At 49.9% G+C, this 27769-nt stretch overlaps 1 protein-coding gene across 1 annotated transcript in view; it reads left to right on the forward strand.

Annotated features, from left to right (window-relative positions):
- Positions 1 to 14962: 14962 nt before the first annotated feature.
- Positions 14963 to 27769, forward strand: part of IRF8 (interferon regulatory factor 8) — a 17273-nt gene continuing 4466 nt past the window's right edge. Inside the window, exons 1-5 of the mRNA XM_042780736.1 lie at positions 14963 to 15136; positions 20584 to 20767; positions 22988 to 23076; positions 25032 to 25134; positions 26421 to 26465. Coding sequence (XP_042636670.1) covers positions 14963 to 15136; positions 20584 to 20767; positions 22988 to 23076; positions 25032 to 25134; positions 26421 to 26465 — 595 coding nt within the window. The remainder of the gene's footprint in view (positions 15137 to 20583; positions 20768 to 22987; positions 23077 to 25031; positions 25135 to 26420; positions 26466 to 27769) is intronic.

A 27769-nucleotide genomic window follows, 5' to 3' on the forward strand; every position in this document is an offset into this window, starting at 1 on the left:
CTGTCTTGATAACCATGGCCTTTGGTACACAAAGGTTTTAATTTTGATGCATCTGATTTATGTGATTTTTCTTTTGCTGCTTGTGTTTTTCATGTTACATCTAAGAAGTCATTGTCAAATCCAGGATCCTGGACCTTACTCCTACGTTTTCTTCTAAGAGTTTTAGAGTTTAGCTCTTATACTTGGACCTTTTACCCATTTTGAGCTAATTTTTGCATATGATGTGAGGTAGGAGTCCAAGTCCACTCTTGTGCACGTGGATGCCCTGTTGTCCCAGCAGCATTTGTTGAAGGGCTTGTTTTGCTCCATTGAATGGTCTTGGTATCCTTATCTAGGATACCACTTTTAAAGTCTCCTGCAATGCCCAAATTTGCCATTCTATTTAGATGTGTATTATTATTATTATTTGGGTGAACGTTTATAGAGGAAATAGTTTTCTATTCAACAGTTCATACGCGTTGTCTTTTGTGGCTTTCATTGCAATCCTCACAATGTAAGTGCTCTTTCCACTTCCTCCTCATATTTAACATTTCCCTTCATCCTTCTTTCCTATCCCTTCCCGCCTTCTTAACTTTACTATTCCTGGACAAAGGTTGACCTTTGGATCTCGTATGGTTGGTTATTCAAATGAGTGGCTACCTCCCTGGTTGCCTTATAGGCCTGTCTACACCTGGCTGGAAGTTGAGCCATGAGGGTGAGTTCAGTTTCAGGCCTTAAGGTTGTGTAAGGGCCACAGTTTTGGGTGTTTCACCAGTCTCTATCAGGCCAGTAAGCCTGGTCTTTTTTTTTTGACGATTTTGAGTTTTGTTCCCCATATATACTAATCCACCATGAACTATGGTTGTATATTATTTTCGGTGCACCGTGTGTGTGGGGGTGTGTGTGTGCTTAAGCAGACATTTATTAGAGATAGATTTGTTGAATGTCCGCAAAGGGAATTTGCAGATGGGTAAACTTGTTCCAGGTTAGCTGGTACTGCCTGCTGAGCGTGCAGATTCCTGGACCCCACCCCAAATGTACTCAGTCATAATCTCTGGGGTTCTTTCTGGGAATACACTTCTTTTATAAGGATCCCTGCTGTTTCCTATGCATGTTAAAAATTTAAACATTACATAGCAGAATACATATTTTTGGTAAACCAATGTCTCCCTAGTCTGAAATGTTATAGATCTTTTTGACCTATGGTCTTTTCACTCTTAAGAGTTGTTCTTTTTCAGGACTGTTTCAAGCTCCCCCACTGGTAATGAATGTGAATAATAAAGTTTATATCTAAAGAGAAAAAAATATCTGTGAATGCAATTATTTTTCTTCACATTAAATTTGTCTGTGCTTTGACCCTTCGGTGGATGGCTCTGGGTTAGATCTGGAGCACATTGTAGGCATTTAATCAGCATCCTATAAGTGAATGAACAAACACATTTAGCAATAATGACTTAGGACAGAAACAAGTGCAGACATATCTTGGCTTCTTTATCTGTTATTCTTCTAGAGTAAAGAAATGGATTGGGGCAATATTAGCAATTAGTCAGTTATCATCCACGTTTACCTTGAACAAGTAGAGCAAATTGACTCAGTAAAAGAGAAACTACTTCTAATCAAATGGGACCAAAGGTCACATCTTTAGGGCAGACAGTGTTACCAGTTTCTGAATCTGTTTCCAAGGCCATCAAATCGTCATTCTTAGGAAGGCTCCCTTTTATTGGAAGATGCCTGCTAATTGTAACACAGATACACATGTACACATGTGTGCACACGTATACGCACACACATCCTGTGTATTTCATTGTCTGATAAACTATAACCATTTGTTCTATGTTGAATAAATGAATGAATATTTTCATTATCTGCCAGGATAAACTGTCCACTTTCAGACACTAATTGTTTTTCCCAGGGGACTGATTCACGTTGCTGCCCCTGTGGGTGGAGGGCTGTGGAGGGTGACCTGGAGAAAGGATGTCAGAAGCCCTGGTGGAGCCAGCCTCTTTGTCAGGTGTCCTTGCTGTACTCTCACTTGTTGTATAAACCATTAAGTGCAAAGCACAGTGGCTTCTCCAGATGTCCTTCTTGGGGTGACTACTACCCAGACCAAGATTTAGAACATTCCAGCTCCCAACAGACTCCCTTGTGGCTTGTTCCAATCAATTCCCACTCAACTCCACCCTCCCCACCTGGAGGTAACCTGTTGTGACCTCTAGCACCTAAGTCAGTTTGCCTTCTCTCGAACTTTGCATAGATGAAATCATCTTCCCAGGCCTTGGCATTTTGCACTCGCCATATGCCTGAGATGCAGCCTTACGGTTGAGAGGGACAACATTTTTTTTCTTCCAGAGGGGTTTGTTGTTTCTCATTGTCATGTAGTGTTTCATTGTGTGGATATACCATGGTTTACTCAGCCTCCCGCTGACTGATATTTGGGCTGTTTCTGCTTTGGGGCTATTACGAATACAGCTCCTATTAAGTTTCCTGGATGTGTCTTTTGTGGACTGCACACATTCATTTCTCTTGGGTGTATCTCTAGAGAAGTGCTGGGTCCAGGGTAGGCAAAGGTTTAACTTAGGTTTTCCAAAGTGGTTGTACCTACTGCTACTCCTACCGGCAGTCTGTGAAAGATTTAATCATTTCCCATCTTTTCCAATATATGATATTATCTGTCTTTTTAATTTTAGCCATTCTGTTGGGTGTGTAGTGAAACGTTGTTGTGTTTTTTGATTTGCATTCCCCAGCAAATAGTTTTGAGCTCCTTGCCATATGCATCTTAGCTATTTGGTTATCCTCTATAGTGAAGTGCCTGCTATATGTATATAAGTTTTGCAATGTTTACTGATAGACCCAGTATATAAAATCAGGGATGAACATGATGTGATAAATGCAGACTTAATTTCAATACTATAATCAAGAGACCAAGTCCAATTCCCACCATTTGCTCCACACTCCCAAAACCCACTTCGGTACTATTAGTGATCAGCTCTGTCCAAGTAAACCTGCTACTTTTAAAGACACTGGTGTGTTGCCCAGGCTCAATGATACTACAGCTTAGCACAGAAAGCCCATACCAGAGAGAAAAAATTCCCAATAACCATTACAGCCACACCATCAGTTACAGCTAAGGGTTTTTCTGCAATGGCCAAAGGGGTGATTAAACATTGTAGTAACTCAAGTGTTACTGGGCAAACGGCATTCTACAGTGCTCATTGTAGTTTTCTGACAAAGTTTCCTATGGTATCTGGCAGCAGAGAGTATCAACACAATAGTCTGCCTTTGCTCAAGAACTAAGCATGTAATTATGGTATGTCGGTGAGGTGACATGACCATCCTTTTCTTACTGATTTATGGGAGTTCTTTTATACTCTGGGTATAAATCCTTTATTGAATACATGTGCTGTGATTATCTTCTCTCCAGAGTCTTGGCTTATGGGTGTGCCTTCACACTCTTCACGGTGCATTTAAAAAATATATATGTATATATATTTGTTAAGAATATACACAGTGAAACATACATCAATTCACTGGTTTCGACATGAGCACTTCAGTGATATTGATCACATTGAGTTAGGTGATCATTCTCAGCCTCCTCTTCTGAGCTGTTCCTACCCTTTAAACATAAACTCACATAAACTGCCCCCTAAGCTCTGGTAGCATAGTGGCTAAGACACTTGCCTGCTAACCAGACGGCTGGCGGTTCAAACCCACCAGCCACTCCTCGGAAGGAAGGTTGGGCAATCCTACTTCCGTAGTGATACTGCCTCAGAAACCCAAGGAGGGGTCGCTATGAGTAAGGTTTGACTCGACGGCACATAACAACAACAACAACAAGCTTCCTGTCTAATCTTTCGTGTTGCTTGTCAACTTGATCCCATATACCGAATAAAACCAAACCAAACTCACTGCTATAGAGTTGATTCTGACTGATAGCAACCCCCACTGGGTTTCCAAGGTGGTAAATCTTTACAGAAGGAGACTGCCCATCTTCCTTCCTTAGATGGCTAGTGGATTTGAGCCACCAACCTACTGGTTAGCAGTCAAATGCCTTAGGCACTGTGCCCCCAGAGCTCCAATCCCATATTACACATAGTTCTGAAAAGATCAAAATTGCTCAAGGTAGAGATTTTTCACTGTTGTTGTTGTTGTTATGTGCTGTCGAGTCAGACCTGACTCAAAGCGACCCCTCCTTGGGTTGCCAAGGCGGTATCACTACAGAAGTAGATTGCCCCATCTTCCTTCCGAGGAGAAATTTTTCACTAGTTAAGCCTAACTAATCTTTTGCTTTCAGAAGATTTCAGGGGCTATTTTTGGTTTAAGGTTAAACTATTATCTCAGGGCAGTAATTTCAGGGGTTCATCCAGCCTCCAAGGCTTCACAAGAATTTGAAATTCTGTCCTACATTTTCCCCTTTCAATCAGGATTCTTCTATGGAATATTTGATCAAAGTGTTGCATGATGGTAGCCAGACACCATCTAGGTCTGGTCTTATGGCCAAGGACACAGCTGTTCATGGAGGCAATTATTCACACATCTGGTGTCTTTTGATGAACATAGCTTTTAATTTTAATAAAGTCCAATTTATGTATTTTTTCTTTTATGGAAGTGCTTTCTTTGCCAACCCTTTATTGGTTTGTATCACAAATGTTTTGTTTGCTCTGGATTCTGACCTATGGCCTGCCCTGACCCTGGCAAACTGTACTCTTAAAAGACGTTTTTACTAGATCAATGATCTACTGACTGATAGAGCTCTTATTACTTCCTGTTTCTCTGGACTGTCTATCAAGTTTTCTGTGATTTGACCCATCCACATTTTTAGCATTAGTGAAACTATATTTCTCTCATTTAGTATTTCTATTCTTAGAGAAAAGCATTAAATGATTGCAGAAAACACAATTTATAGTCAATATGACATGTCAAAGACCATCAATTCCATTAGCATTTTCATTTATTGATATCATATGGAATATGCAATCTGTAAAATTTTCAAATATTTACATATGTCCTAGCACCAGATTTATACTTGGAAGGCACTAAAATCAAGGTAAGGTAGAAAGAGGTGAACTTGGAAGAACCAGGGAAGCACACTGGGATGCCTTTAGCTGACAGCCAGGGCTAGAGAGCCAGCAGGCGTGATCAGAGTGTAGGAACCAGGGAGCACATAAGATGGAGAACTTTATAGCCTTCAAGAGGAAGAAAAGCTTCATGTCCCCTTCTGTGCTGGCCTGAGTCAGTCTGTGTGAGTTACATGGAAAGGAAGGAGCCACACAAGAGGGTCTCCCCCAGCATATTCTACATCACGTGTGCTGACTCTTCCCACCCATTCTCTGAAATCCTGCTGTCTGTGGCTCCTTTGCCCTCAAGCATGTATCCTCAACCAAGAGAAGCGTGAGAAAAGAAACCCACCCTTAGCTCATGGCAGGTAAACACAGCCACAGGCACCTGGAACAGGTGCAGCAGGTGCTACATGTCATAAATGGCATCAGATGGAGGAAGGCATGCAGAACAGAGCCAGCATTGCAGGGCTGAGGGGGCTTCCCCAGAAAGGCCTGTGTGCCAGGCTGGCTTTCAATGCCACTGGGGAACTTGGAATCCCGGAGGATTCCACCCTGTGTGCCAACGAGGTTCAGGCTGAACACCTGCTTTGCTCTGGGACTCTGGAATTTTTGTTTGCCAGGCAAAGGATGCCTGCATGACCAGCTCTGATAAAACCCTGGGCAGTGAGTCTCTAATGAGCTTCCCTGATAGACAACATTTCACATTTGGTATCACTGTCTGCTAGGAGAATAAATCACGTTCTAGGTGACCCACAGGAACTCTGGTGGAGCAGGGGTTAAAGCATTCGGCTGCTAATCAAAAGGCTGGTGACTTGAACCCACTAGCTGCTCAGTGTGAGAAGATGAGGGTTCTGTAAACATTGACAACCTTGGAAACCCTGTGGGGCAGTTCCACTCTGTCCTCTAGGGGCACTGTGAGTCGGAATTGACTCCATGACAGTAGGTTTTGGGTGACCCCACTGGGAGAGGACTTGGAAGCTGGTGCTTGGCTTCCTCCAGACATTGCCCCATACATTTTTTCCTTCTGCTGATCTTGCTCTGTGTCCTTTCACTACAATAAATCACAGCCATGTCACAACTGATGCTGAGTTCTTGAGTCCTCCCACTGAGTCATCGAATGTGGGGATGGTGGGGACCCCCAACCTGGGGGGGATAAGGTGCAACAAATCCTCTGGAGCACAAAGATGATCAAATGCTCCTTCAGCTTCTCCTTTGTCTCCTCCTCTAAGATTTTCTCTTGTAGTGAAATTATGTTTCAATGTTCCAGGCACGCCTCATTCAGCTCTGTGCCAAGTACCAGAAACCAGACCAACCCTGTTGTCAAAGACTTGATGCAGGCTCATGGCAACCATGTTTATCAGAGTAGAACTGCTCCATGAGGTTCTCAAGGCTGTGACCTTCTGGAAGCAGACGGCCAGGCCTGTCTTCTAACGTGCCTCTGGGTGGGTCCAAACTGCCAACTTTTTGGCTAGTAGCTGAGCGCTCAACCACGTGTGCCACCAGGGGACTTGCAGAAATGATCAGGTTTAATCATACGAAACTGTCCTTTCTGTAGATTAAGTGTTGGATATTGGCAATGTCACATAATCCCACCTAACATTATCATCAATGTTATTATACAGATGAGGAAACTAAGGCTTACGAAGGATCAGGGAGCTTGCATTTGAACTGGGGTCTAACTCCCACACCTGCCATTTTAATTGCCATGATAGGCTGCCATCCACAGAATAGGAGTTCCTGTTCCACACTGTTATGAGAGAAGGATGAGTAAGTATGGTTTTTCGACGTCAGATGGCTCCTGGATCTGCTGACAAGCACTGGAAAGTCACTGTAGAAAGGCTTATACAGAGAGACATGAGTAGAATCAGTGGGGAAATGGTTTGAGTGGAGGCGGGAGTCAGGAGGGAGTTGACCGGGATTGGGACACTGGCGGGTAAAACTCGGGAGGAAAGAATAATCAGACATCATCCTCATTTTTGTGTCTGCCGTCCTTGGCACCACACGTAGCACACGATAGTTGCTCCGTAAGTATGCCTGATGAGCACAACTAACCAGGCAAGATGTGTTCCTTGGCAGTGAGCCATCACGTGATGTCAGCCAGTCTATCCTGAGCAACTCCTGCCATGGCTACAGTGACACCTACTGCCAACAAGGTATGCTGTAATCCATGACAGCTGTTGACTGCTGACTTCCTTCCATCAGCGTTCAGTCCTCTCTTTATCCACGTGTAGCACTGAGTGAAATCCAAGCTTACAACCTTGCACATTGCGTAGCATTCATAGTCTTATAGGGCGTATTTGTGGAAAGATATGAATATGAACATTCATAGTGGCTGTTTCAGGACCTTGTTGTTGTTGTTATGTGCTGTCAAGTCACACCTGACTTAAAGTGACCCCTCCTTGCGTTTCCTTGGCAGTATCAGTACGGAAGTAGATTGCCCCATCTTCCCTCCGAGGAGTGGCTGGTGGGTTTGAACTGCCAGCCTTGTGGTTAGCAGTCAAGTGCCTTAGGCACTACGCTACCAGAGTTCCTAGGACCTTCTTAGTTCTTCAAAAAAAAAAGAACCACCAAGCTCACTGCCGTCGAGTCGATTCTGACTCATAGCGACCCCCCTTGGGTTTCTAAGGTAGTAAATCTTTACGGAAGTAGATTGCCTGGTCTTCCTTCTGTGGAGTGGCTGGTGGGTTTGAACCACCAACCTTCTGGTTTGCGGTCAAATGCCTTAGGCACTGTGCCACCAGAGCTCCTTCTTAGTTCTTATCTAGTCTTATTTCTGGAAGCCACACCCTACATCAGAGCAAACTTATACATTCAAAGTCAAAGAAAGGATTCTCATTTGAAATTATTTGGTGATAGGGAACCAGGTTTATTAATGGTTGCTGTGACTTCCTGGCAGTCATCGTATTAGGAGAGTCTTACTAAGTCATTTCTAACTTAACAAATGGTTCTCGAACGTAATGAAAATTGTCTCAATGAATTACAATTATGAAGTTGACATGTTTTGTGGACCTTTATTTGAATATTTATTAATCTCAACTTTGCAGTGTACTTTATGTGTTTTGTGGCCAATAGAATTTTGCTGTTGTTTTCTTGATCTATTTTGGTGGTGTTGAGAATGCACACAGCAAAACACACACCCATTCAACGGTTTCTACAGGTACAGTGACACTGATGACATTCTTTGAGTTGTGCAACCACTCTCATCCTCCTTTCCCAAATTCTTCCTCCTCCATTAACACAAACTCATTGCCCCCCAGGATTTCTATCTAATTGTTTGATTTGCTATTGTCAGTTTGATCCCTGACCCTCTAGGACAGGGACGTCCTTCTCCAGGAACTGGCCCTTCCTGACAACATGTCCAAAGTATGTGAGACAAAGTCTCCCATCCTTGTTTCTAAAGAGCATTCCAGCTGTACTTTTTCCAAGACAGATTTGTTTATTATTCTGGCAGTCCATGGTATATTCAATATTCTTTGCCAACATCATAATTCAAATGCATCAATTCTTCATTCTTCCTTGTGCATTGTCCAGCGTTTGCATGCATTGAGGCAATCAAAAATACCATGGTTGGGTCAGGTGCACTCCATTGGAGTGACATATTTGCTCTTTAACACTTTAAAGTCTTTTGCAGCAGTTTTGCCCAATGCAGTATGTCATTTGATTTCTTGACTGCTGCTTCCATGGGCATTGCATTGGACAACAAACTAAGAGGTAGAAGAGAAGCACTAAATAAGTTACTAAGCCACTTAACTGGGCTGTCCCATAAAACCATGACCCTAACCCTCCAAACCAAGGAACCAAATCCCGTGAGGTGTTTGGCTGTACATAAGCAACCTCAGCAGTTTTTTTTTTCCTTGTCATTGTTGTAAATCTATCTATCCCACCATTTTTACCAATTCAAGTTTTTACAGGTGTACAACTTGACAGCAATTGTAATGATCAGCTGTGCAACTCTACTGTTAATCAATGCAATTTTTCCACCACCATTAACCCTTTTTCCCCCTTCCCTCCTGATTCTGGTAACCACTTAGAAACTTTGGCTTCTATAGATTTGCCTTTTCTTGTTTTTTGATATAAATGAGGTTATACCACATTCAAGGAGCTCTGGTGGCGTAATGCCTAACATTTGACTGCTAACCAGAAGGCTGGCAGTTCAAACGCACCAGCCATTCTGCGGAAGGAAGACTGGGCCATCCACTTCTGTAAAGATTTACTGCTTCGGAAAGCCAAAGAGGGTTGCTATGAGTCAGAATCGACTCAATGGCATTAAGTTTGTTTTTTTTAATACCATATTCACCCTTTTGTGATTGGGTTATTTTGCTCAGCATCATGTCTCAAGCTCCATCCATACTGTAGCATGTATCAAGACTTCATGGCTCCCACTGGCTGAGGAGTGTCCACTGTATGGATGGACCACATTCATCTGTTGATGGGCATTTAGGCTGTTGCCTCTTCCTGGCTATTGTGACTGGTGGACCAGTCTCTTTTCCAGTTTCTGCTTTCAAGTGTTTTGGGTATATACCTAGAGGTGGAATTGCCAGGTCACATGGTAGTTCTATTTTTAGTTTTTTGAGCAACCTCCACACTGTTTTCCACAGCGGCTGTACCATTTTGCATCCCCACCAACAATGAGTAAGAGTTCCACTTTCCCCACATCCCCACCAACATTTGTTCTTTTCAATCTTAGCCCTCCTAGTGGGAGTGGAATGGTGTCTCATTGTGGTTTTTAATTGCATCTCTGTGATGGCTAATGAAGCTGAACATCTTGTCATGTGTTTGGTGGCCCTGTGAATGTCCTCTTGGTAAAATGTCTGTACAAGTCTTTTGCCTATTTTATGATTATTTGTCTTTTTGTTTTAAGTGTTGCAGTTTTATATATATTTTGGTTATTAGATTCTTGGGGTCAATAAAATCTTTTCAATCTCAGACATTTTCACAGAGCCTTGAAGAGCCCAATAAATAAAATGGCTCCAGAAACACTGCCGCTCCCCTCCAACGGGAAACTAAAGGCAGCCGCCACCTAGTTTCCTCCATCCTCAGGCAGTGGTCACAGCGTTTGCTGGTCGGTTGTTGGAACCCACCAGCTGCTCTGAGGGAGAAAGAAGAGGGCAGTGTGCCTCCTTAGAGGTTTACAGCCTTGGAAACCCTGTGGGGCTGTTCTATTCTGTCCTGTGGGTTCATTTTTTGTAAAGCTACCCCAAGGAGCCCTGGTCGTTGTTTCTTCAATCCACCAGCTATCCTGCGGGAGAAAAGCCCTGGCAATGTGCGCCCCTAAAGACTTCAGCCTAGGAAACCCTACGGGGCACTGAGTTGGAACGGACTACATGGCACACAAGCTACCCCAGAATGGGCCATGGGAACGCACTTCCTTTCCCTTCCAGCACTTTCTCGTTTCTTTCACCCCCCTCGCGCTCCCCACGCAACTTCCATACTTACAGTAACCCTCAAGAGGACAGGAGTTAGGGACACAGGCACACGGGGGCCTTGACTTCACACAACGGACACTTTTCTGAGGAAAAGAATTTATGAGGAACATTCTCCTCATTGGACATTCCAGCGTCAGGATGTTAGACGCTCCTCATAGTCATTTCTGATCTTCCCTCAGCAGCGGCTTCCGCCCCTCCCGGTCACTCGCGGGCGACTGGCCGTCCGAGCCGCCGGAAGTGGCGGTTCCTCGCCTCAGCCCCCGTTCCCGACCCGCGGCGCGCTCCCCGCGACGTCAGCCCACCCCGTCGCGGTCCTGGAGACGTCGCCCCGGTCCCCGCGGGTCGCTCGGCGGCACCCCCACCCCTCGCCGCCGCCCGCACAGGAATTCCTGTGGGGAGCCCCCGCCCGCGCCCTTGGGACCCCCGGATAGGGGCCTGGCTCGGCCAGCCGGAAAGTGGCCTGGACCCCACGAGCCGCCGCCGCCGCCTCAGCAAAGTGATTTCTCGGAAAGGAGAGCGCTTAGCAGAACGCGGGCAGCTCGCGGCGCTCCCTCGGGGCGGGCCCGGACCCGCTCCTCACGCCATTGGCCGGTGCGGCTGCCTCTCAGCGCGGGGGCGGGCCCGGGGACGCCCTCCTCTTAAACTTTCGGCGCCCGAGCTCTGGGAGCCCGCGGCCGCTTCGCCCTGAGCGCGGGCGGCGGGTTCGGCACGAAGGTGGTGGGCGCGGGATCGGAAGGCGCACTCCGGCGGCAGGTAGGCACCCAGCCCCTCGGCGGGCCCAGAACCCGCGTTCCGCGCGGTCAGGTCTGCTCGAGCGCCCAGACATCACCAGGGAACGCCAGGATTAAACTACCGTATTATCTCCTCAGGCGCAGCTCAATTGCGGTCCCTTCTTGGTCTCTGTAGTCTCCTGACCTCCCTGGCCACCAAAGTGCATCTCGAAATCGCTTGTTACTCTTCGGCCGTCCCCAGAGTTTTATTTCTGCTTAATTTTTTTTTTTTCCCTCTTAAAATCTGGTGTGCTTGGGGAACTTGTGCACGTGGTCACGTGTTACAGGGCAATAGCGACCCCTTTATTATAAGAGCCGCTCCATCGCCCTGCTGAAATTCTGCCCAAAGGTAGGATCGGCCATCGGGAGGCACTGGCACTTTACCAGCGCTTGCACGGGAGGAGTGGAAGCGATTCCGAGTCCGGTGGGAAGCCCTTGCCTTCCACTGCAGGCCACTCGCCGTTGGCCCGACCGTGTGCGTGTGTCACGGCTCACGGGAGCGCGCTGCTCGGAAGCGCTTTCCGAGCACAAGGAGGGCTCTCCACCGCAGGTGGGAGCCAGAGCTGCGGAGCCCTTGCATGGACGGGACTAGGGACGAATTACTCAGTGTTACCGTCCTCCACCCTCTTTAAATACTGAAGGTAGGAGCCAGTAGTCAAGTGATGATGGTTCTAAGCTTGCCTTTTTGAATCATGGTAGTTCCTTCATGGTAGGAATTGGAGATGACTGGGTCACTCAGGGAGGAGCTCTGGGGGTGCAGTGGTTAAGCACTGGCTGTAACGGAAAGGTTGGTGGTTCGATCCCCCCAGCCGCTCCCCCGCAGGAGAAAAGACATGACAGTCTGACAGTCTGCTTCTGTATGGTTACACCCTTGAAAACACTATGGGGCAGTTCTGCTCTGCCCTGTAAGGTCACCATGAATCGGAATCGAGTGGGTTTGGTTTGGCTTTTGGGGATCATTCAGGGAGATTGGGGCCAGAGGGAGAAAGGCCTGGATGCTTTTTGGTCCAGTGCTGATGAGCGGGGTGGGGGTGGGGCAGGGCACGTGAGGGGCCCTAGGAGTTGTGTGAGCAGGTGGACTCTGTTGCAAGGCTCTTAGCACATTCTGGAATCTGGATCAGGGGCCATGGAAGCGCTTATCACCGTAGGCCTGGGAAGCCTCCCACATTTATAGAGATGCAGATAACTCCAGGTAGGAAAGAATTATGACAGTAACCTCCTGGAAGAGGAAGCTAGAAGCCTGTGACTAGGCTTATTAAAGTTGCCTGGCTGGGCATTTGGCGGTATTAATTTGGTAGTGTTCAGCACTTCATTATGGGTGATAATTGTAATAGAATCTTAGGTTTCCGATGCTGCTTAGAACAGCGGTGGTCCCCACAAACAGAACTCTGACGGGGCCAGCCCTGTGCAGCGAATTTGGAACTTAACCACGGCTTTTCTCTAGTGAGTAAAACAAACTGGCCAGGGTGCCTGGGCCTGGCTGTGAGTTCTGACACAAGTCTAGGGAGCGCTTGGCTATTTACTGGACCTCCTGGTCCTTAGTGTTTCCTCTTTTGAGCAGAGGGCCTGGATGGGATTATTTTTTAAAGCTTTTCCCAGCTTTCTAGCCTCTGCTTCCCTCTTCCTCTCAATGGCCTTCTCTCTCTCTCTCTTCTTTTACTGTGTATCACCAAGGCGGCCATCCTTCACGGTTTGGGGCTTATGATGGAAAACTGTCAACCTTTTCTAGAAAAATGCCTATGCAAACGAACTATTGCTTTCGACCCAGGAGGCTCATAGAGGAGGGACTCTAGTTTAACCAAAACCCAAACCCACTGCCATCACATCAAGCCCAACTCATAGTGACCCTTTAGGACAGAGTAGAACTACCCCATGGGGTTACCAAGGGTGTCCATCTTTATAGAAGTAGGTTGCCACATCTTTCTCCTGTGGAGCAGCTGGTGGATTTGAACAGTGGACTCTTTGGTTAGCAGCAGAGTGCTTTAACCACTGTGCCGCCAGAGCTCCGACGACCTTAGTTTGAGAGCCCTGAAATAAGAGGATGAAGCAAACGTTGGGTGGGAACAACTCGTTTGGTTGGCGTGAGATAGAAACCTCTCTATTGTGTTTGGGTCCTCAGCCCGCCCCCACCCGATGCAGCCTATTCCTGGAGGTAGAAGGGGACACTGGGCATGGCCCCCTGCTAAGTTGTTTGCTGGGGGAGCTGGTGGTTTTGTGTGGTTTCTCTCTCTAGGTGCCTCTTCCAAATCACTCGCTTCTGACTTACAGACACATGGGCCGTTTTAGAGATCTGGAGCACTGGAGACGCACTCCCCTCCGTTACGAGTTTGGGGGGGCCTCGGGTGCAAGTGCCGTCCCCCAGGTCTCATTGGAGAAAGAGCCTGTGCCCAAGTCCAATTCTGTCTCACCCACCATTCCCCTTTCTAAATCCACAGACTGGCAGCTGAGGTGATTAGATGGAAAAGCTCAAAAAATGCCACTTGAGGGGCCTCCCTTCCTGTCCCTGGGCCCCAGGCCATCTCCTGCCCCACAGCCTCTGCAGGACCCTGGAGTTTCCAGGACACCCACTTACTGCAGAGGCTGCTGGCGGTTGTTCCACTTGGTGGACCAGCGTGGCTCTGGATGTGAGCATATTCTTGGGGACATCATATCTTGCCACTGCTGATTGTCTCAAACTTGATTGCTCAAAGAGGCCACATTTTAATTGGATGAAGAACAGTGCTACTTGTTTTTTTTTTTTCTTTTGGGTGGGCGTCTGTCCAACTGTCTAGGGGATTTCCAGTCCTGTTCTGGTGAGTGATGGCTATAAGTGGATGGCATGATGGGTCTCTTCTCTGTGCTCTTGGGAAAGCTGTCTGCCCTGGCAGCAGTGACCTTCCAATGCTGTTGTTGGGTTGGCCCTAGATTGTGGTGCTTTCTGGAAGAGTCTGGCCCGTATCACTTGGCTCTCTTCTGCAGCCACAGCTGACCTGCTCGCTCGTAAGCATCATAAGCGGCCCTGGGAAGACAGGTTGGGTGGTAACCAGAGCTGTTCTTTATACAGAGAGCCTTCTGGAGTCCTGGCACTGTTTTAGGTGCTTTAGCTCGGACCCTAACAATGACATAAAGCATGTCGGTGCCCCTGGTGTTACAGCCGGGCTCACAGAGGCGCACAGAGCTAAAGGATGGGGCCGGTCCCCCAGTGCTGCCTCATCCCCAAGCTCGCACTGTAGTCACCACGGCAGCTGGGAAGGACTGGCCACAGCCTGAAGGTCTCCTCCTCACCCATCCTACTGATGCTAAGGAGACCAGTCATCACAGCAGCAGACTGGCTTTAGAGTAATAGGTGGGAGCAGTGCTCACGCACGGTCCCTGAAAGTGTTGACATGATTTCTAAGGATGGAATGTTGCTCTTCGATGTCGCTGTATTTGCCAGATGCAGAGCAGCAGGTGAAAGCTGGAGAAAACTCAGCCAGAATGGAGGCGGGCCAGACATCCGGCTGGCCTGGAGCAGGCTTCCCCGGGAGCCTTTGGCTTTCGCTCCTAGCTTTGGGTCGGGGAGGCCAGCGTCATCTGCTCACAGCAGGTGTTTCCCGCAGTCCCAGAACTGGGGATTCCCCCTGCACCAGCTCCACCTCTGTTGCCAGCCTCTGATTTTCCCGTTAGCAGCCGTTGGCCGGGGAGTCCACGAGTCACCTTGCTGAAAGAGACGGTAGCCTCACTGCTGTGTAATGTGCTTTCTTCCTCAAGGATGTGTGACCGGAACGGGGGGCGGCGGCTGCGGCAGTGGCTCATCGAGCAGATCGACAGCAGCCTGTATCCGGGCCTGATCTGGGAGAACGACGAGAAGAGCATGTTCCGGATCCCCTGGAAGCACGCAGGCAAGCAGGACTATAACCAGGAAGTGGATGCCTCCATCTTCAAGGTACAGACCGAGCTCCCTCCCTGGCCTTGTTGAGTGTCTTCCCTCGTGGGCAGGTGCAGGTGTGGAGCGACATTTAGTTATTAAAAAATTAATCCAGTCTTAGAAAACGAACAAGGATTGAGTCCTGAACAGCATATGCTAGGTGACTTTACCTCTGGTGGATTACTAAGTCACTTTTCAGGTCAGTCGCGTTGGCGTTTTTGCAACGAGCAAGCTGCGCGTGCTTTCCCCACCTGCTCTATCAGCAGAGAGGAAGCTCTTCTTTGGAGCCGTTACTAAAAGCTTTACCCCCAGGCCACTGTTGGGGTGACTCAGTATACTAGAGACATCGAAGTCTCCCCTCTTTTGGAAGTGCTGACTTCTACGTGGCCCTGCAGCCACTCGGACTAGTGAGATTCCTTCTGTCCTCTGTTGGGGGCTGGCTTGTGTGGCTGTGTCTTTACCTTGCTGTGGTGCCTGTACATAGTCTCACGTCCCTGGAGAATGTGAGTGCCCCAGGCACAGGGAGACCTGCATTTAGTGCTGCCCATTTGCAGCAGGGCAGCCAATGCTGACTGCGAGTGTACCCTGTGCCCAGCCTGCACCCATGTGGTTCTGTGCCCACTGCGATCCTGCGTGCTAGGGGATGCTGTTGCCCATGTTTTACAGAGGCATAAGAGGAGAGGTGACTTGTCTCATGGCTCAAGTATGATGGGGACGGTGTCTGAACCCAGGCTGCCCAGCGGTGAGCCTCACTCACTCCCGTAGACCTACTGATGCAGAAACTTTATACCCAGATTCAGACGGTGGAACCAGGAGCCAGGGCAGCCCAGCCCTGCGGCCTGGGCACCACTGTGGTCACCTGCGGGTTTTTCTAAGTCTGCAGATGTCCAAGCCCTGACCTCCCGATTTAGAGCCCATAGGTCAAGCCCAAGCCCAAGCCCAAGCTTCCATGTTTGCAACAGATGCACTATAGGTGGCGTGACCCATGCCCTGTGTGCTTGTTCTGTGAACATTTAGGGGCTAAGGGCAGGGAAGGTAGAGAGGTGTAAGAGAGGGCGTGAGTCAGGCTGCAGTCAGGGACGGGCCAGTGATAGGACCAGAGACCTGCAGGACCAAGTGACAGCACAGGACTCTTACCCAGGATGCCCATCTTCTGGCTCCAAACAACAGAAATGACCCAAGCCACACCAGATGGGAAGGTGCATGGTGCGTAGGCCAGAGCTGCTGAGGGAGTACACGCTCACACTCCTGCTCACTCTGAAACTCGGGGGTCGTGGGTCTCTTGACGCTCTAATGTCAGTTACTGGCCCTCTCCAGGAATGGTGGGCGTGCACGAGTGCTCAGCCCACAACTCCAAGGCGTCCCTGTGTCGCCTCTGGTCCTCTAGGCCCCTTCCATCAAGGAGCCCAGGGCCCAGCCAGGCTTCCTGCAGCACCGGCATCTGCCTCCCCTCCTTAGTGGTGATGTCCATCCCTGTCTGGCTTGACCGAGGCAGCATTTTGACTTTGGCATGAGGTGGGCCACTCTTGAGAATGACTCAGGCTAAACTGAGTCAGTCCACCATTCCCATCCAGTTCTCGATGACAGCTGGATGTTCGTTACGTTTGTTAAACCCGCCCCCCACTGCTGACATTTGGGGCCAGGGCGCTCTTTGTGATGGGGGCTGCCCTGTGCACTCTAAGTCTTGAGCAGTGTCCCTGACCTCTACTTTGTAGATCCAATGGCACCCCTCCAGCTGTGACAGTCAGAACTGTCCCCAGACATGGCCCTCCCCACTGGGACGCCGTGCTCGAGGTTGACGGCCAGGATGAATGGGTTTATGAAGAAGTGTTGAGTGCCGAGGGCATATTTTGAGGTTGAGCATCGAGAAAGTGTCTTTGAGAGAACAGTGCCACATGCTGGACCAGCGGGCTGCATACCACACGCACGTGGCTTGGCTGCAAAGGCTCCCTCCACCTCCTCCCTGCTTCAACGTATGCTCTGAGAGTAATGAAATCAAGCCCCAGATTTATGTGTCTTATGCAACGTTTTTCATGGCAGTTTCAACAGCGTTGAGAAAAATGTGTAAGATTCCCAATGTTTCCGTTGGTTACGCAGTCGCTCAGTGTGGCAATCTGAAATGAGTCTACAATCTCAGCAGGAATGGGGTGAGAGGAGATGGTAGATGCCCAGGGAGAGCTGGGGGCCATCAGGAGGCCAACATGGTGAGCCAGTGAAAATTCATCTGATGTGCCCAGAGTTGTGCCATGTGGCGCCATGTGCTGGTTTCCAGCTTCTGAGAGGCCACGCTGCGGACATCGGCCAAGCATGATGCCAGTGGCGGTGCTGGCAGTGTAGGTGTTGGTGCTGCTGTGGTGGTGATGTTGGTGTTGGAAGAAGTTAACAGTCTGTGGTTATAGTCATCTCAGGGATGTTCTGGTTAAGTAGACAGTCCTTTTTGTTTCAAGCATCCAAAGAAACATTTCAAACACATTGTGAGTTAGGAAAAAATGTCTGAGCCTGCTTCTTTGCCTCAGCAAGGAGACTGTAAGAATCCAGCTACCACAGGGTAGCTGTGTCCACAGGCAGCATGGTGAGGTCAGCCTCCTGGTATTGATGCACCAGTGGGAGACTGAGAGGCACCAGTCCTGAGTAAACTGATGAGCGCTGGTACTGGCTTGAGTGCACGTTTCAGAAGTATTTTGCCTCCTTTTCATCAAGGTGAGGGGAAAGAAAGAAACCAGCGAGCCTGTGTAGGTGAGAGCTGTACACCCCTGGCCTCGCTTTGACCGCCTTAGTCAGTGGGCCGGAACGAGTGAAAACTCGCTCAGTTGCACAGAGTTTAAAATCTATCAGGCCTTCCAGGAAAAGAACACGGTGCATGGTTGTTAAAACAGCAGAGGAAGCGGTCGTGTTGCGTTAGGACGAGTTCTGGCCGTGTCCAGTGCTGGTAGCTGATTGGTGCAGAGCAGAGCTTTGGTGGAAGAGATGTGCTGCGGGACGGACGCCTTGGAGTCACTCTGGCTTTGGACTGCTTTGGGATCTAGAAGGGTCACGAGAGACTGTGCAGCAAAGAGCGTAGGGCCAGCTGCACTGCACTGTCACTGGGCACCACCCTGGCCATGTAGCCTCTGTTTTGATTCTGGGTATTTCCTTGTTTTTCTTGGGGTGAGTGGGGGCAGTCAGTGAGCAAAAGGGTCTGGCAGAGCCTTGGACTGGGTAATTGCCAACTGGTAATGACGCTACCAAGGAGCCCTAGTGGCATAGTGTTAAGTACTTGGCTGCTAACTAAAAGGTTGGTGGTTCAAACCCACCAGATGCTCCATGGGAGAAGGACGAGGCTGTCTGTTTCCTTTAAGATTTACAGCCTTGGAAACCTTGTCGGGCAGTTCTGCTTTGTCCTGGAGGTTTGCTATGAGTTGGAATCAACTTGTTGGCAGTGGGCTTGTTTTTTTGGAATGACACTGCCAGAAAATCCATCCTTTTTGAGGTCTCTCCTCGGAAGGAAGGTTGGTTGGGCGATCTGCCTCGGAAACCCAAGGAGGGTTTGCTGTGAGTCTGATCTGACTCGACGGCAGTGAGTTGTAATATGGAGTAAACTGATGGTCCTCCAGTGGGCATGGGGGAGGGTGGGGCAGCAGTTTGCTTCCCCAGGGCACTCTGGCGGCACAAGTGCGGGTTTCCCGCAAGCTCTCCATTTCTATTCTGGGTGTGAGTCAGGGAGGCCAGCCTTGTCGTGGAGGCTGGTGGGGCCTGGGAACACCTTTGGATGTCATCATGCTTCTGGCATCCAGCAGGTAGAGGCCAGGGTTGCTGCTAAACACCCTGGTGCATAGGCCTGTCTACCCAGGATGCCCGGCCCAAGTGTCAACAGTTGAGCAAACCCTGGTTTAAGTAACAAAATCGCTCAGTTGGAACATGCTTTGTGCTTGTTTTTTTGAGAAAAACAAGTCAATGCATGGTCAGCGATGCAGTTAGTGGAGGCCAGAAGAATCGCGGACCTTTTGGTTCTGGGAGCATTTCGGATGGGCAGCCGTGCGTCTGGGCTGGAGAAGGAAAGCTCTACCTGTGCCCAGGCGCGGGGACGTCCAGCCAGGTTCTTCAGTGTGGCACAGGTGCAGAGTTGGAGCTCAGAGCAGGGACCAGTACGTGGCACTGACCTTGAACTGGGGCCGTCCTTGTCTGATTTTGGGGAAACCCGGTGATGTTTTAGATGGAGCTGTGACTCCCAGGGGCATTGTGGGCTTTCTGCAAGTGCAGCCTCCTGGCCTCCCGAATCACCCTGGGAGGCTGGCTGAAGATGCAGCTCCCCGGGCCCTAGCCGCCCCTGTGGCTTAGACTCTGGAGGGGCGAGGCCGAGGAATCTGCATTTTCCCCAGCTTCCCAGGGACCTGCTCTCCGACTCCAGCCTGAGAACTGCAGCCCCTGAGGACAGTCAGAGCTGCAGCTGGTTCTTCCCCAGGCTGGGCGTCCTTGAGGATGTCCCTGATCTCTTAGAGGTGTGTTTCCTGGGTGCTGTTGAGAATTTCCTCCAGTTCTGGAATTCTTTCAGTCACCGCATGTGTGTCCACGCGGGTCTCCAGTGTTGGGATGAAACGCGGCCAGGAGGAGGTTTTCTCGGGTTCAAAGTCAAAGTATCTCCCAACGTCCTGGGGATAATTGTCAGATAAAAGGGCTTCACCTAAAACCAAAAGTTTCCTTGCTCTTGACAGCAGCAGCCTTCTAATCGGTATGTGTGTGTTTTAATGTTGAAATCCTGACATACACACTCACACACACACATGTGCACGCGCAGGCACATGCGTGCGCCCTTCCCATTTAATAGCACCCGTTCCACAACTCTCCAGCTTTGACTTTCTGGTCCCAGGTCAGCTGCCAAGGTTTAGAGAGGTGGGAAGGCAGCTATTTAAAAAAAAAAAAAAAACAACCCAACAAAGGGAAGACATTTCATTGCATTTGAAACTGTCCTGAGGGAAGGAAGCTATAATCATTGTCAAAATGCAAAACAAATTTCTATTAAATGTCGGCGGGCCCTGGATGACCATATTCAGACTTTCAGTGTGGTGTTGCGTTTTCATGCTCAGTTTTAGCTAGGAGTTGAATTGAAACACAGCAAATTGTTCTTTGTTTTGAAAAATTCTAGTGAAGACATGGGCAAGTCTCTTTTTGCACTCCTCAACCTCAGACTTCTCTAGGTCCTTCCGTCTGGGGTGGACTTCGTGGAGAGGCATCCAGGGGTGTGGGAGGAGCCTGGGTTTGGGTTGGATCCCGGCTCCATGCACAGTGGGGGTTCCTGTCCTCTTTCTGAGCCTTTCCACAGAGTTAAAGAAAATGGTTTGATGGGGTCCGTTTGAGTCGAATTCCTTGACTGAGACAGGTAGAATGGCCAAGAAAGACTGTGAAGACTTGGCTGCCGTGGCGGGTAATTGGGGTGGGGTGGGGTGGGCTCGGCTGCGTGTTTAATGCTCTGCTTTTTGTCCCTTCAGGCATGGGCAGTTTTTAAAGGGAAGTTTAAGGAAGGGGACAAAGCTGAACCAGCTACTTGGAAGACAAGGTTACGTTGTGCGTTGAACAAGAGCCCAGATTTTGAGGAAGTGACAGAGCGGTCGCAGCTGGACATCTCTGAGCCGTACAAAGTTTACCGGATCGTCCCCGAGGAGGAGCAGAAATGTAACCATCCCTGTGGGCACCGAGCTGCCGGGGAGTGGGGCAGGGTGGAGGTCACTGCCCAGGCCGAGCAAGCAGCTTTAGTGAGACGAAGTCATTCTTGCCTGTGCAAAGCAGATTGCGTGCTCTTTCGTGTGACCTCTCACACCAGCTGCTGTCCAAGTGGCCGCGTCCAGTTGCGTGAGAGGACACAGGGGCTGGAGAAAGGGGTGGGGACTGAAGGCCGGGCTCCAGCACAGCTCTGCTGCAGTTCAATCAGTGCACTACCAGGCCTTCTTGGGAAAGAGCTGGGGCCCAGAAAGTTGCGTAGGACTGTGCAGAAAGTTCTGAGTTTGGGTGTTGAAGTGTCTGCGTGTAATTTACGGTAAAAGTGAGGGCTCATGAGCTGGGGCAGTTGTTTAAATTGTTGATGAGGGAACGAGTCTGGCGACAAAGCATGGTGGACAGGGGCTTGAGGCACCGAGCATGTGGTCAGTGATAGGCGGAGACCCAGCAAGTCAGAGACCAAAGCGGCGAGTGTCCTACTGGGCAGTGCAGCCGCCGTTGGGGTGCGGATCCTCTCTCCTACTGGCCGTTTGTAGCTTGACAGTTTGAAAATGAGTGTCTGACCTTGCTGTGCTGAACCCTAATCAATAGTCAACAGTTCGTCCCAGAAACTGCCCTTCCCTTGGAAAACTGGGTGACCCTTAAGGGGTGACCCTTTTGGACTGTGATAAATACTTATGTAACAAAACACTTGCATTTCAACATTCTTCACCTGTACAATTCAGTGACATTACTAACTTTTATCAGACTGTCCAATCATCACCATTATCCACTTCTGGATTTTTCCATCATCCTTAACAGAAGCTCAGCGTTCCTCTGGGTGGTTTGGGAAGGCCAGGCAGTCCTCTTTCTGCCTCACTTCCATGTTCTGGATAATCTTGTCATAAAATCAACTGGGGTTGGAAGGAGGGGGAAGTTTGCTCTCAGCCCCACCCACAGCTCCGCAGTGTTTCCAAGGGGACAAACAGCTCCAGGTGCCCCGCCCCCCGAGTCAGCCGAGCTTGAACTGGCAGGGGACCCCAGCTTGTTTATAGTGTGGGGTGCAGCCCGCATCACCTGCAAGGGTGGGTGTTAAAGAAGAACCAGGCAGGTTCTCAGGGCCAAGAAATGCTGCATTTGCATAATGTCTAAACGGGCCATTTGCCTGTGTACTTCGCTGGTTTGCAAGCTACAGAGGGTCCCCCACTGCCCCTACCCTCCCATCTACAGTTTCTAAGAGAACTGATGAACCAAGCGAAATCAAATCCCAGTTTGGTCAGGATTCACTGTGGGTAAGGAGTCCCTGGGTGGCACAGACCAAGTGCGTGGTATTAGAGGCTGGACCCCACCCAGAGACACCTCAGCAGGCAGGCCTGGCACCGTGCTTCTGAAAGTTCACAGCCTCGGAAAGACTGTGGACAGCTGTGCTCTGCACACGTGAGTGGCCAGGAGTGGCGAGCAAGTCCAGGGCCACTGGCAGCCACCACCAACGTGGGCAAATCATCAGGGCTAATAAACTCCAAGGATTGGTCAGGGCTGGATGGGAGGACGCGTCTCACACCGAGAGACTCAGCAAGGCAGAGTTCTCACCGGGGAAGACAGGAGAGAGCCAGCTCTCCTTCAGGGAAGAGGGGCTAGGTGCGTGTCCCTGACCCCGCTGGACGGTTCCTGAGCAAGGCTGGTTCCAGCTGAGTACAGTGAGTGTTTATGCCCTTCCTGTGGGCTGTGTGTGCATTTACACAGACACATGTGTATATTTGGAAAGGCCCAGAGGAGACTTCCTGCCCACTAGATGTAAAAAAAAGACCCCAACCTGCAAACACGTTTTGCCAGGAAACCTTTGAGTGTCTTCACATGCCCCCAGCTTATGAGTTTAACCCTTTGTAGAGTGGTAGACACCTACAGAGTGTGTTTGTGTTGATTTGTTTTAGATCTTAGCAAACAGAAGCAAGAGACCAAAGTGCTTGCTTTATCTTTTAAGTCTTAGGGAGAGAAAACAGCAACCAACTTCTCTCTTTTGAATTTGCTGATCAGATGACTGCGCGTGGGAAAAGATTTCTTTGTTGTTCCCAAACCGAGGACACTGGAACTTCTGTTTCCCTGAGCACAGCATTAACAGCCAGCGGTGACCATGGCCTCAGCCATGGACACGGTGCCTCAGTGCCACGTCTAGTGACATTTCTGTTTGCATTTCCTTAGGTAAATTAGGCATGGTGGCCCCCGGCTGCATGAATGAGGTCACGGAGATGGAATGTGGGCGCTCGGAAATCGACGACCTGATTAAGGAGGTGAGTGGGGGAGTGTTCTGCAGGGTCTTGGCTGCTTGAAGGGGTTGCGTGGCATGCTCTCCCTGGAAGTGCCCCTCTGATGGAGATTCCTGGGTGGCACAAACGGCAAACACAGTCAGCTGCTGACTGACAGGTTGGCGGTTTAAGTCTACCCCGAGGGGCCCGGTGGAAAGGCCTGGTATCTCCTGAGAGTCAGCTGCTGAAAACCCCATGGTGCGCAGTTCTGCTCTGATTCGCACGTTGGCGCCGTCAGTCGACATTGACTCCATGGCAGCTGGTGCTGGTTTGATGAGACCTACGGACCACGAGACCCCTTGATGCAGCACTGCCCACTAGGCCACACTGTCACATAATCACCGTTGACCAGTTGCTGTTGGGTTGACTCTGGCCTGTGGCGCCCCACGTACGTCAGAGCAAAGCCGCGTTCTGTGGGGTTCATAGCACTGACTTTTCAGAAGCGGCTGGCCAGGCCTTTCTTCCAAGGTGCCTCTGGATGGACTCGACTCTCCGGCCTTCAGGTAGCATCCAAGAACGTCTGGTTTGTGCTACCCGGATGCTGCAATCTCGTGATAGCCCTTTGTCCCTGAGGGCTGAGGATGAGCTGTCTGCTCTGCGTGAGGGACGTCTCCTGGTGTTCTAATCTTGTCATGTTGTAAACGTTTTCCCTGAAAACCTTTCCCAGTGCGCTGTGTACTCCCTTGCTGCCTTAGGCAGGCTGCAGCCAGCACACTTGAAACTTGCCTTGGTGCTTGGTTGTCATTATGAAAGGATTATGGACTAGCTTCGTGACTCTTGGGTGCCCGTCTTTCATATGCAGGTGCTGCTCTGATGGGTTGAAGACTGGCCAGCTCAGCGCGTTAGTAATGTACATAAACTCCTAGTTAGTAGGCCCTAAGCAGAGGCTTGGTGGGGTCTCTTTAGGTGAGACTCATGAGGTTTGGATACTAACTGTGGAGACTTGGCTGTGGTTTCCTCTGCCTCTGGTTTCTTTAGTGGTGTTTTGCATGGCTATTAAAAGGTGGGCATTGCATCACTAAAATAATCCCACACCACCCTTGCAAAAGATGGCATGGGTGCAGGATCCATGCTTCTTGCCAGCGACGTCGCAATGGCAGCATCCCCAGGAGCAGCGTCACTGTCGGAGAAGCTGTAGCACTTCAGCCTGCTCTAAGTGGGTCCCCTCTCTGCAGCTGACGGGTGGCAGATCGAGGGAATTCCTAGCTCCCAGTCTATCCAGCAATGTGCTGTTTTCCATGCAAGGCCTTTCTGCCAACTCAGCTGAGAGGAGAGATAACTGGGTTGCCACACCGAGGTCACGAGAAATCAGATTTCAAAACGTTTCCTAATTGGTTATCAGCCTCCTTTAGGGAGGGGGTCAGAGGCTGAGCATCTGCGCTCAGCTCTTCAGCAGGATTCACGGGCACAGGAGGATTTTGCTCGGTGCCGTTCATTCGGGTCCCAGATCTCATGTGCCTCTGCAGCTGGGTCACCTGGCACATTGAGTTCTGCAACAGCCAGTGCCTTGGAGAGGCCAGTAAACTTGTTAATGGCCCTAGAGAGGCTGTTAGTCGGCCATGGTTTGATCCAATGCCTGTGAGTTCACAGTCTAGAGTCACTCAAGTTGTAAAGTAAGGCTTTCCTTTTCTCATAAAATAGAAGGTGATAATGTGTCTATAATTAAAGGTAAAACCTAGCGTCCTGCTCTCGATCTGACTCAGGACAGAGTGGAATTGCCCTGCAGGGTTTCCAAGGTCCTAATCTTTACCAAAGCAGCTGGCACATCACATATTTCTCCCATGGGGCAGCCGGTGGGGGTCAAACAGCTGACCTTTCAGTTAGCAGCTGAATGCTTTAAGCCCTGAGGCACCGGAGCTCCTGGTTGACAGTAAAGCATTCACTTTTAGCAGGGCTGGAAGTTCCCTGACAGGCCTGTCTTTCTCCCCCACATCCCCCAGCCTTCTGTGGACGATTACATGGGCGTGGTCAAAAGGAGTCCTTCCCCGGAGGCCTGCAGGAGCCAGCTGCTCCCGGAGTGGTGGGCGCAGCCAGCCAGCCCAGGTCAGTGTCTGTGACTCCTGGTTGCGTTTCATCCTTAGTGCATCTGGGGGTGGGGATTTGCAGTTATTGCGATGGCTGTTTTATTGAAGGTGACAGACCCCCAGAGTGCTGAAGACGCATGCCCCTGGGCACAGGGTGGTTCAGTGGAATGGGATTCTGACCACGAGGGCCCTCTACCCCCTCTCCACTGCCCCTAGGAGGGCGTGCACTGCTGTCAGTCTGATGAGAAATGGGTCTGCTTCCCCCACGACCCTGGGAAGGTGGGCCGGAGGTATGCAGCAAACTCTTCCAAGACTAGAGGAAGACGTGCCTCTGGGTCACACTCTTGCCCGCCCCGAGGCTCAGCCAGCCTGTTCCCAACGTGAAGGCCTCTCAAAGCCAAAGCCAGCCCAGTGCCTGCAGGGAGCAGAGCTTGGGTTGGGAATAGGAAAATTGCCCCGAGATGGGGGTTAGAGTCCTGGCAAGTTGTGGAATTTATTCAGGCCTCAGTTTACTCATCTATGAAATGGAGACTCTTGGACCTGCACCGTGGGGTATGAGGTTAAATGAGGCATCTCAGAGCACACAGTAGGTGTGTCACCTGTTTATCAGCCTCTAATGTCATCACGTCTGTTCCAACTCATAGTGCCCCTTCCTTGGGTTTCCGAGGTGGTATCTCTCTGGAGGTAGATTGCCCAGTCTTCCTTCTGGATGGCTATGTCCAGACCCTGCTGTTTGGAATGGCCCCCCCGGCTCTGGTTCTCCAGCCCATGAGCACCCTCACTTCTTCCCTTGCCCTCATTCCCTTCACCCCTGTGGGGAGACTAAGAGGTGACAGCTGGCCCACAGGCCTCCAAGGCTGCAGGCTGAGGATACCAAGCCAAGCACGGAGCCCAGGGAGACCCCCAGTCTGTCTGCTGTGGAAGGCCCCTCAGGAGAGCTGGCCGGGACCCTAGATGCCCTGGGCACAGCCCTGGATGGTGGGCATGCAGTCCAGTGGTGTTTTAGGAGCAGGCCTTGGGGGGGGGGAGGAAACGCGGCCCACAGCGTCACCCTGAGATGTGGCGACAAATCCCACAGCTTAGAGGAAGTCTCCTCCTTTGTCCTGGTCTGGTGGTGACCTGGGTTCTGTGTTTATGAAACACGGGTGCCACAATGGGAGGGACACAGGCTCGGCGGAAGTCTGTGGTGAGGCCCCCAGAGCACGCATGTGTGGCTTTTTAAGAAACTTCTAGAGAGGGAGCATTTGGGTGGGTTCTCTGGACAGAGCACTGGGCCAGTCTGAATTTGCTTGTCTTTTTCTCCAGCAGCCTTGCCATTGGGGTATGTGGCCTACGATGCCCACCAATCAGGTAGGAAGCGCTCGGGTGGGGCTGGGTACAGGTTAGGTTTCCCAGGCCTGCAAGGCCGGAGTGATTGGGTGGATGAGTTCAGTTGGGTGTTGGAATTTGGAAGCTTACACCTCCTTGCTTGCTGTGTTGTTGGGTGCAAGTGGCCTGGGCTTGTTGAGTCCATTCTCAGATTAGACCGATGAATAGAGGTTCAGTTGCTTTGCCTCAACTTGTGCCAGAGGGATACAGCTGGATTGGGAGTGTGTCTGTCCCCACGCTCTTTCCAAGCACACCTTTGCAGGAAGAAGGAAGAATTCAGGACAGACATACTCACGGCCCAACTCTGCCCTTCTGGTATGGTGCAAGAGGGAGTGAGAACCTCTCATAACCTCAGGGTCCTCATCTATAAAATGGGAGCATTAGTAACACCTACCCATGTGACTGTTGTGAGGGTTGGACGTAGTTATTAGGAAAACTTTCTAGCAGGGACATCATTGCTCAATGAATGTCATTAATGTCAATATGTAACAGCCTATAAACCCAACATGATGATGATGGTGGTGATGATGGCAGTAATAGTGATGATGGAGTGAGGGTGATGATTATCATAGAGTGAAGATGGTGGTCATGGCTGTGATGGAATGATGGTGGCTGTGTTGGTGGTGATGGTGGTGGTGATGGCTGTGATAGCGGTGATGGTGGTGGTGATGGTGGTGGTGATTGTAGTGATGGTGGTGATTGTTGTGGTGATGGTGGTGATGGTGGTGATGATAATGGTGATGGTGGTGGTGATGATGATCATGGTGGTGATGGTGGTGGTGATGGTGATTGTGGTGGTGATGATGATGGTGGCTATGACAGAGTGGTGATGATGGTGATGGTGGTGATGATAATGGTGATGGTGGTGATGATAATGGTGATGGTGATTGTGGTGATGATGATGGTGGTGGTGGTGGTGATGATAGTGATTGTGGTGGTGGTGATGGTGGTGATGGTGGTGGTGATGATGGTGGTGGTGATGATGATGGTGATGGTGGTGATTGTGATGATGATGATGGTGGTGGTGGTGGTGATGGTGATGGTAGTGATGGTGATTGTAGTGATGGTGGTGGTGGTGATGATGGTGGTGGTGGTGATGATGGTGATGGTGGTGGTGGTGGTGATGATGGTGATGGTGGGATGGTGGTGATTGTAGTGATGATGGTGGTGGTGGTGATGATGGTGATGGTGGTGGTAGTGATGGTGGTGATGGTGGTGATTGTAGTGGTGGTGGTGATGGTGGTGATTGTAGTGATGATGATGGTGGTGGTGATGGTGGTGGTGGT

The sequence above is a fragment of the Orycteropus afer genome, unplaced genomic scaffold, assembly GCF_000298275.1.
Source record: "Orycteropus afer afer isolate SDZICR_OR568_19922 unplaced genomic scaffold, OryAfe1.0 scaffold00057, whole genome shotgun sequence".
In the NCBI taxonomy this organism is placed as follows: Eukaryota; Metazoa; Chordata; class Mammalia; order Tubulidentata; family Orycteropodidae; genus Orycteropus; species Orycteropus afer.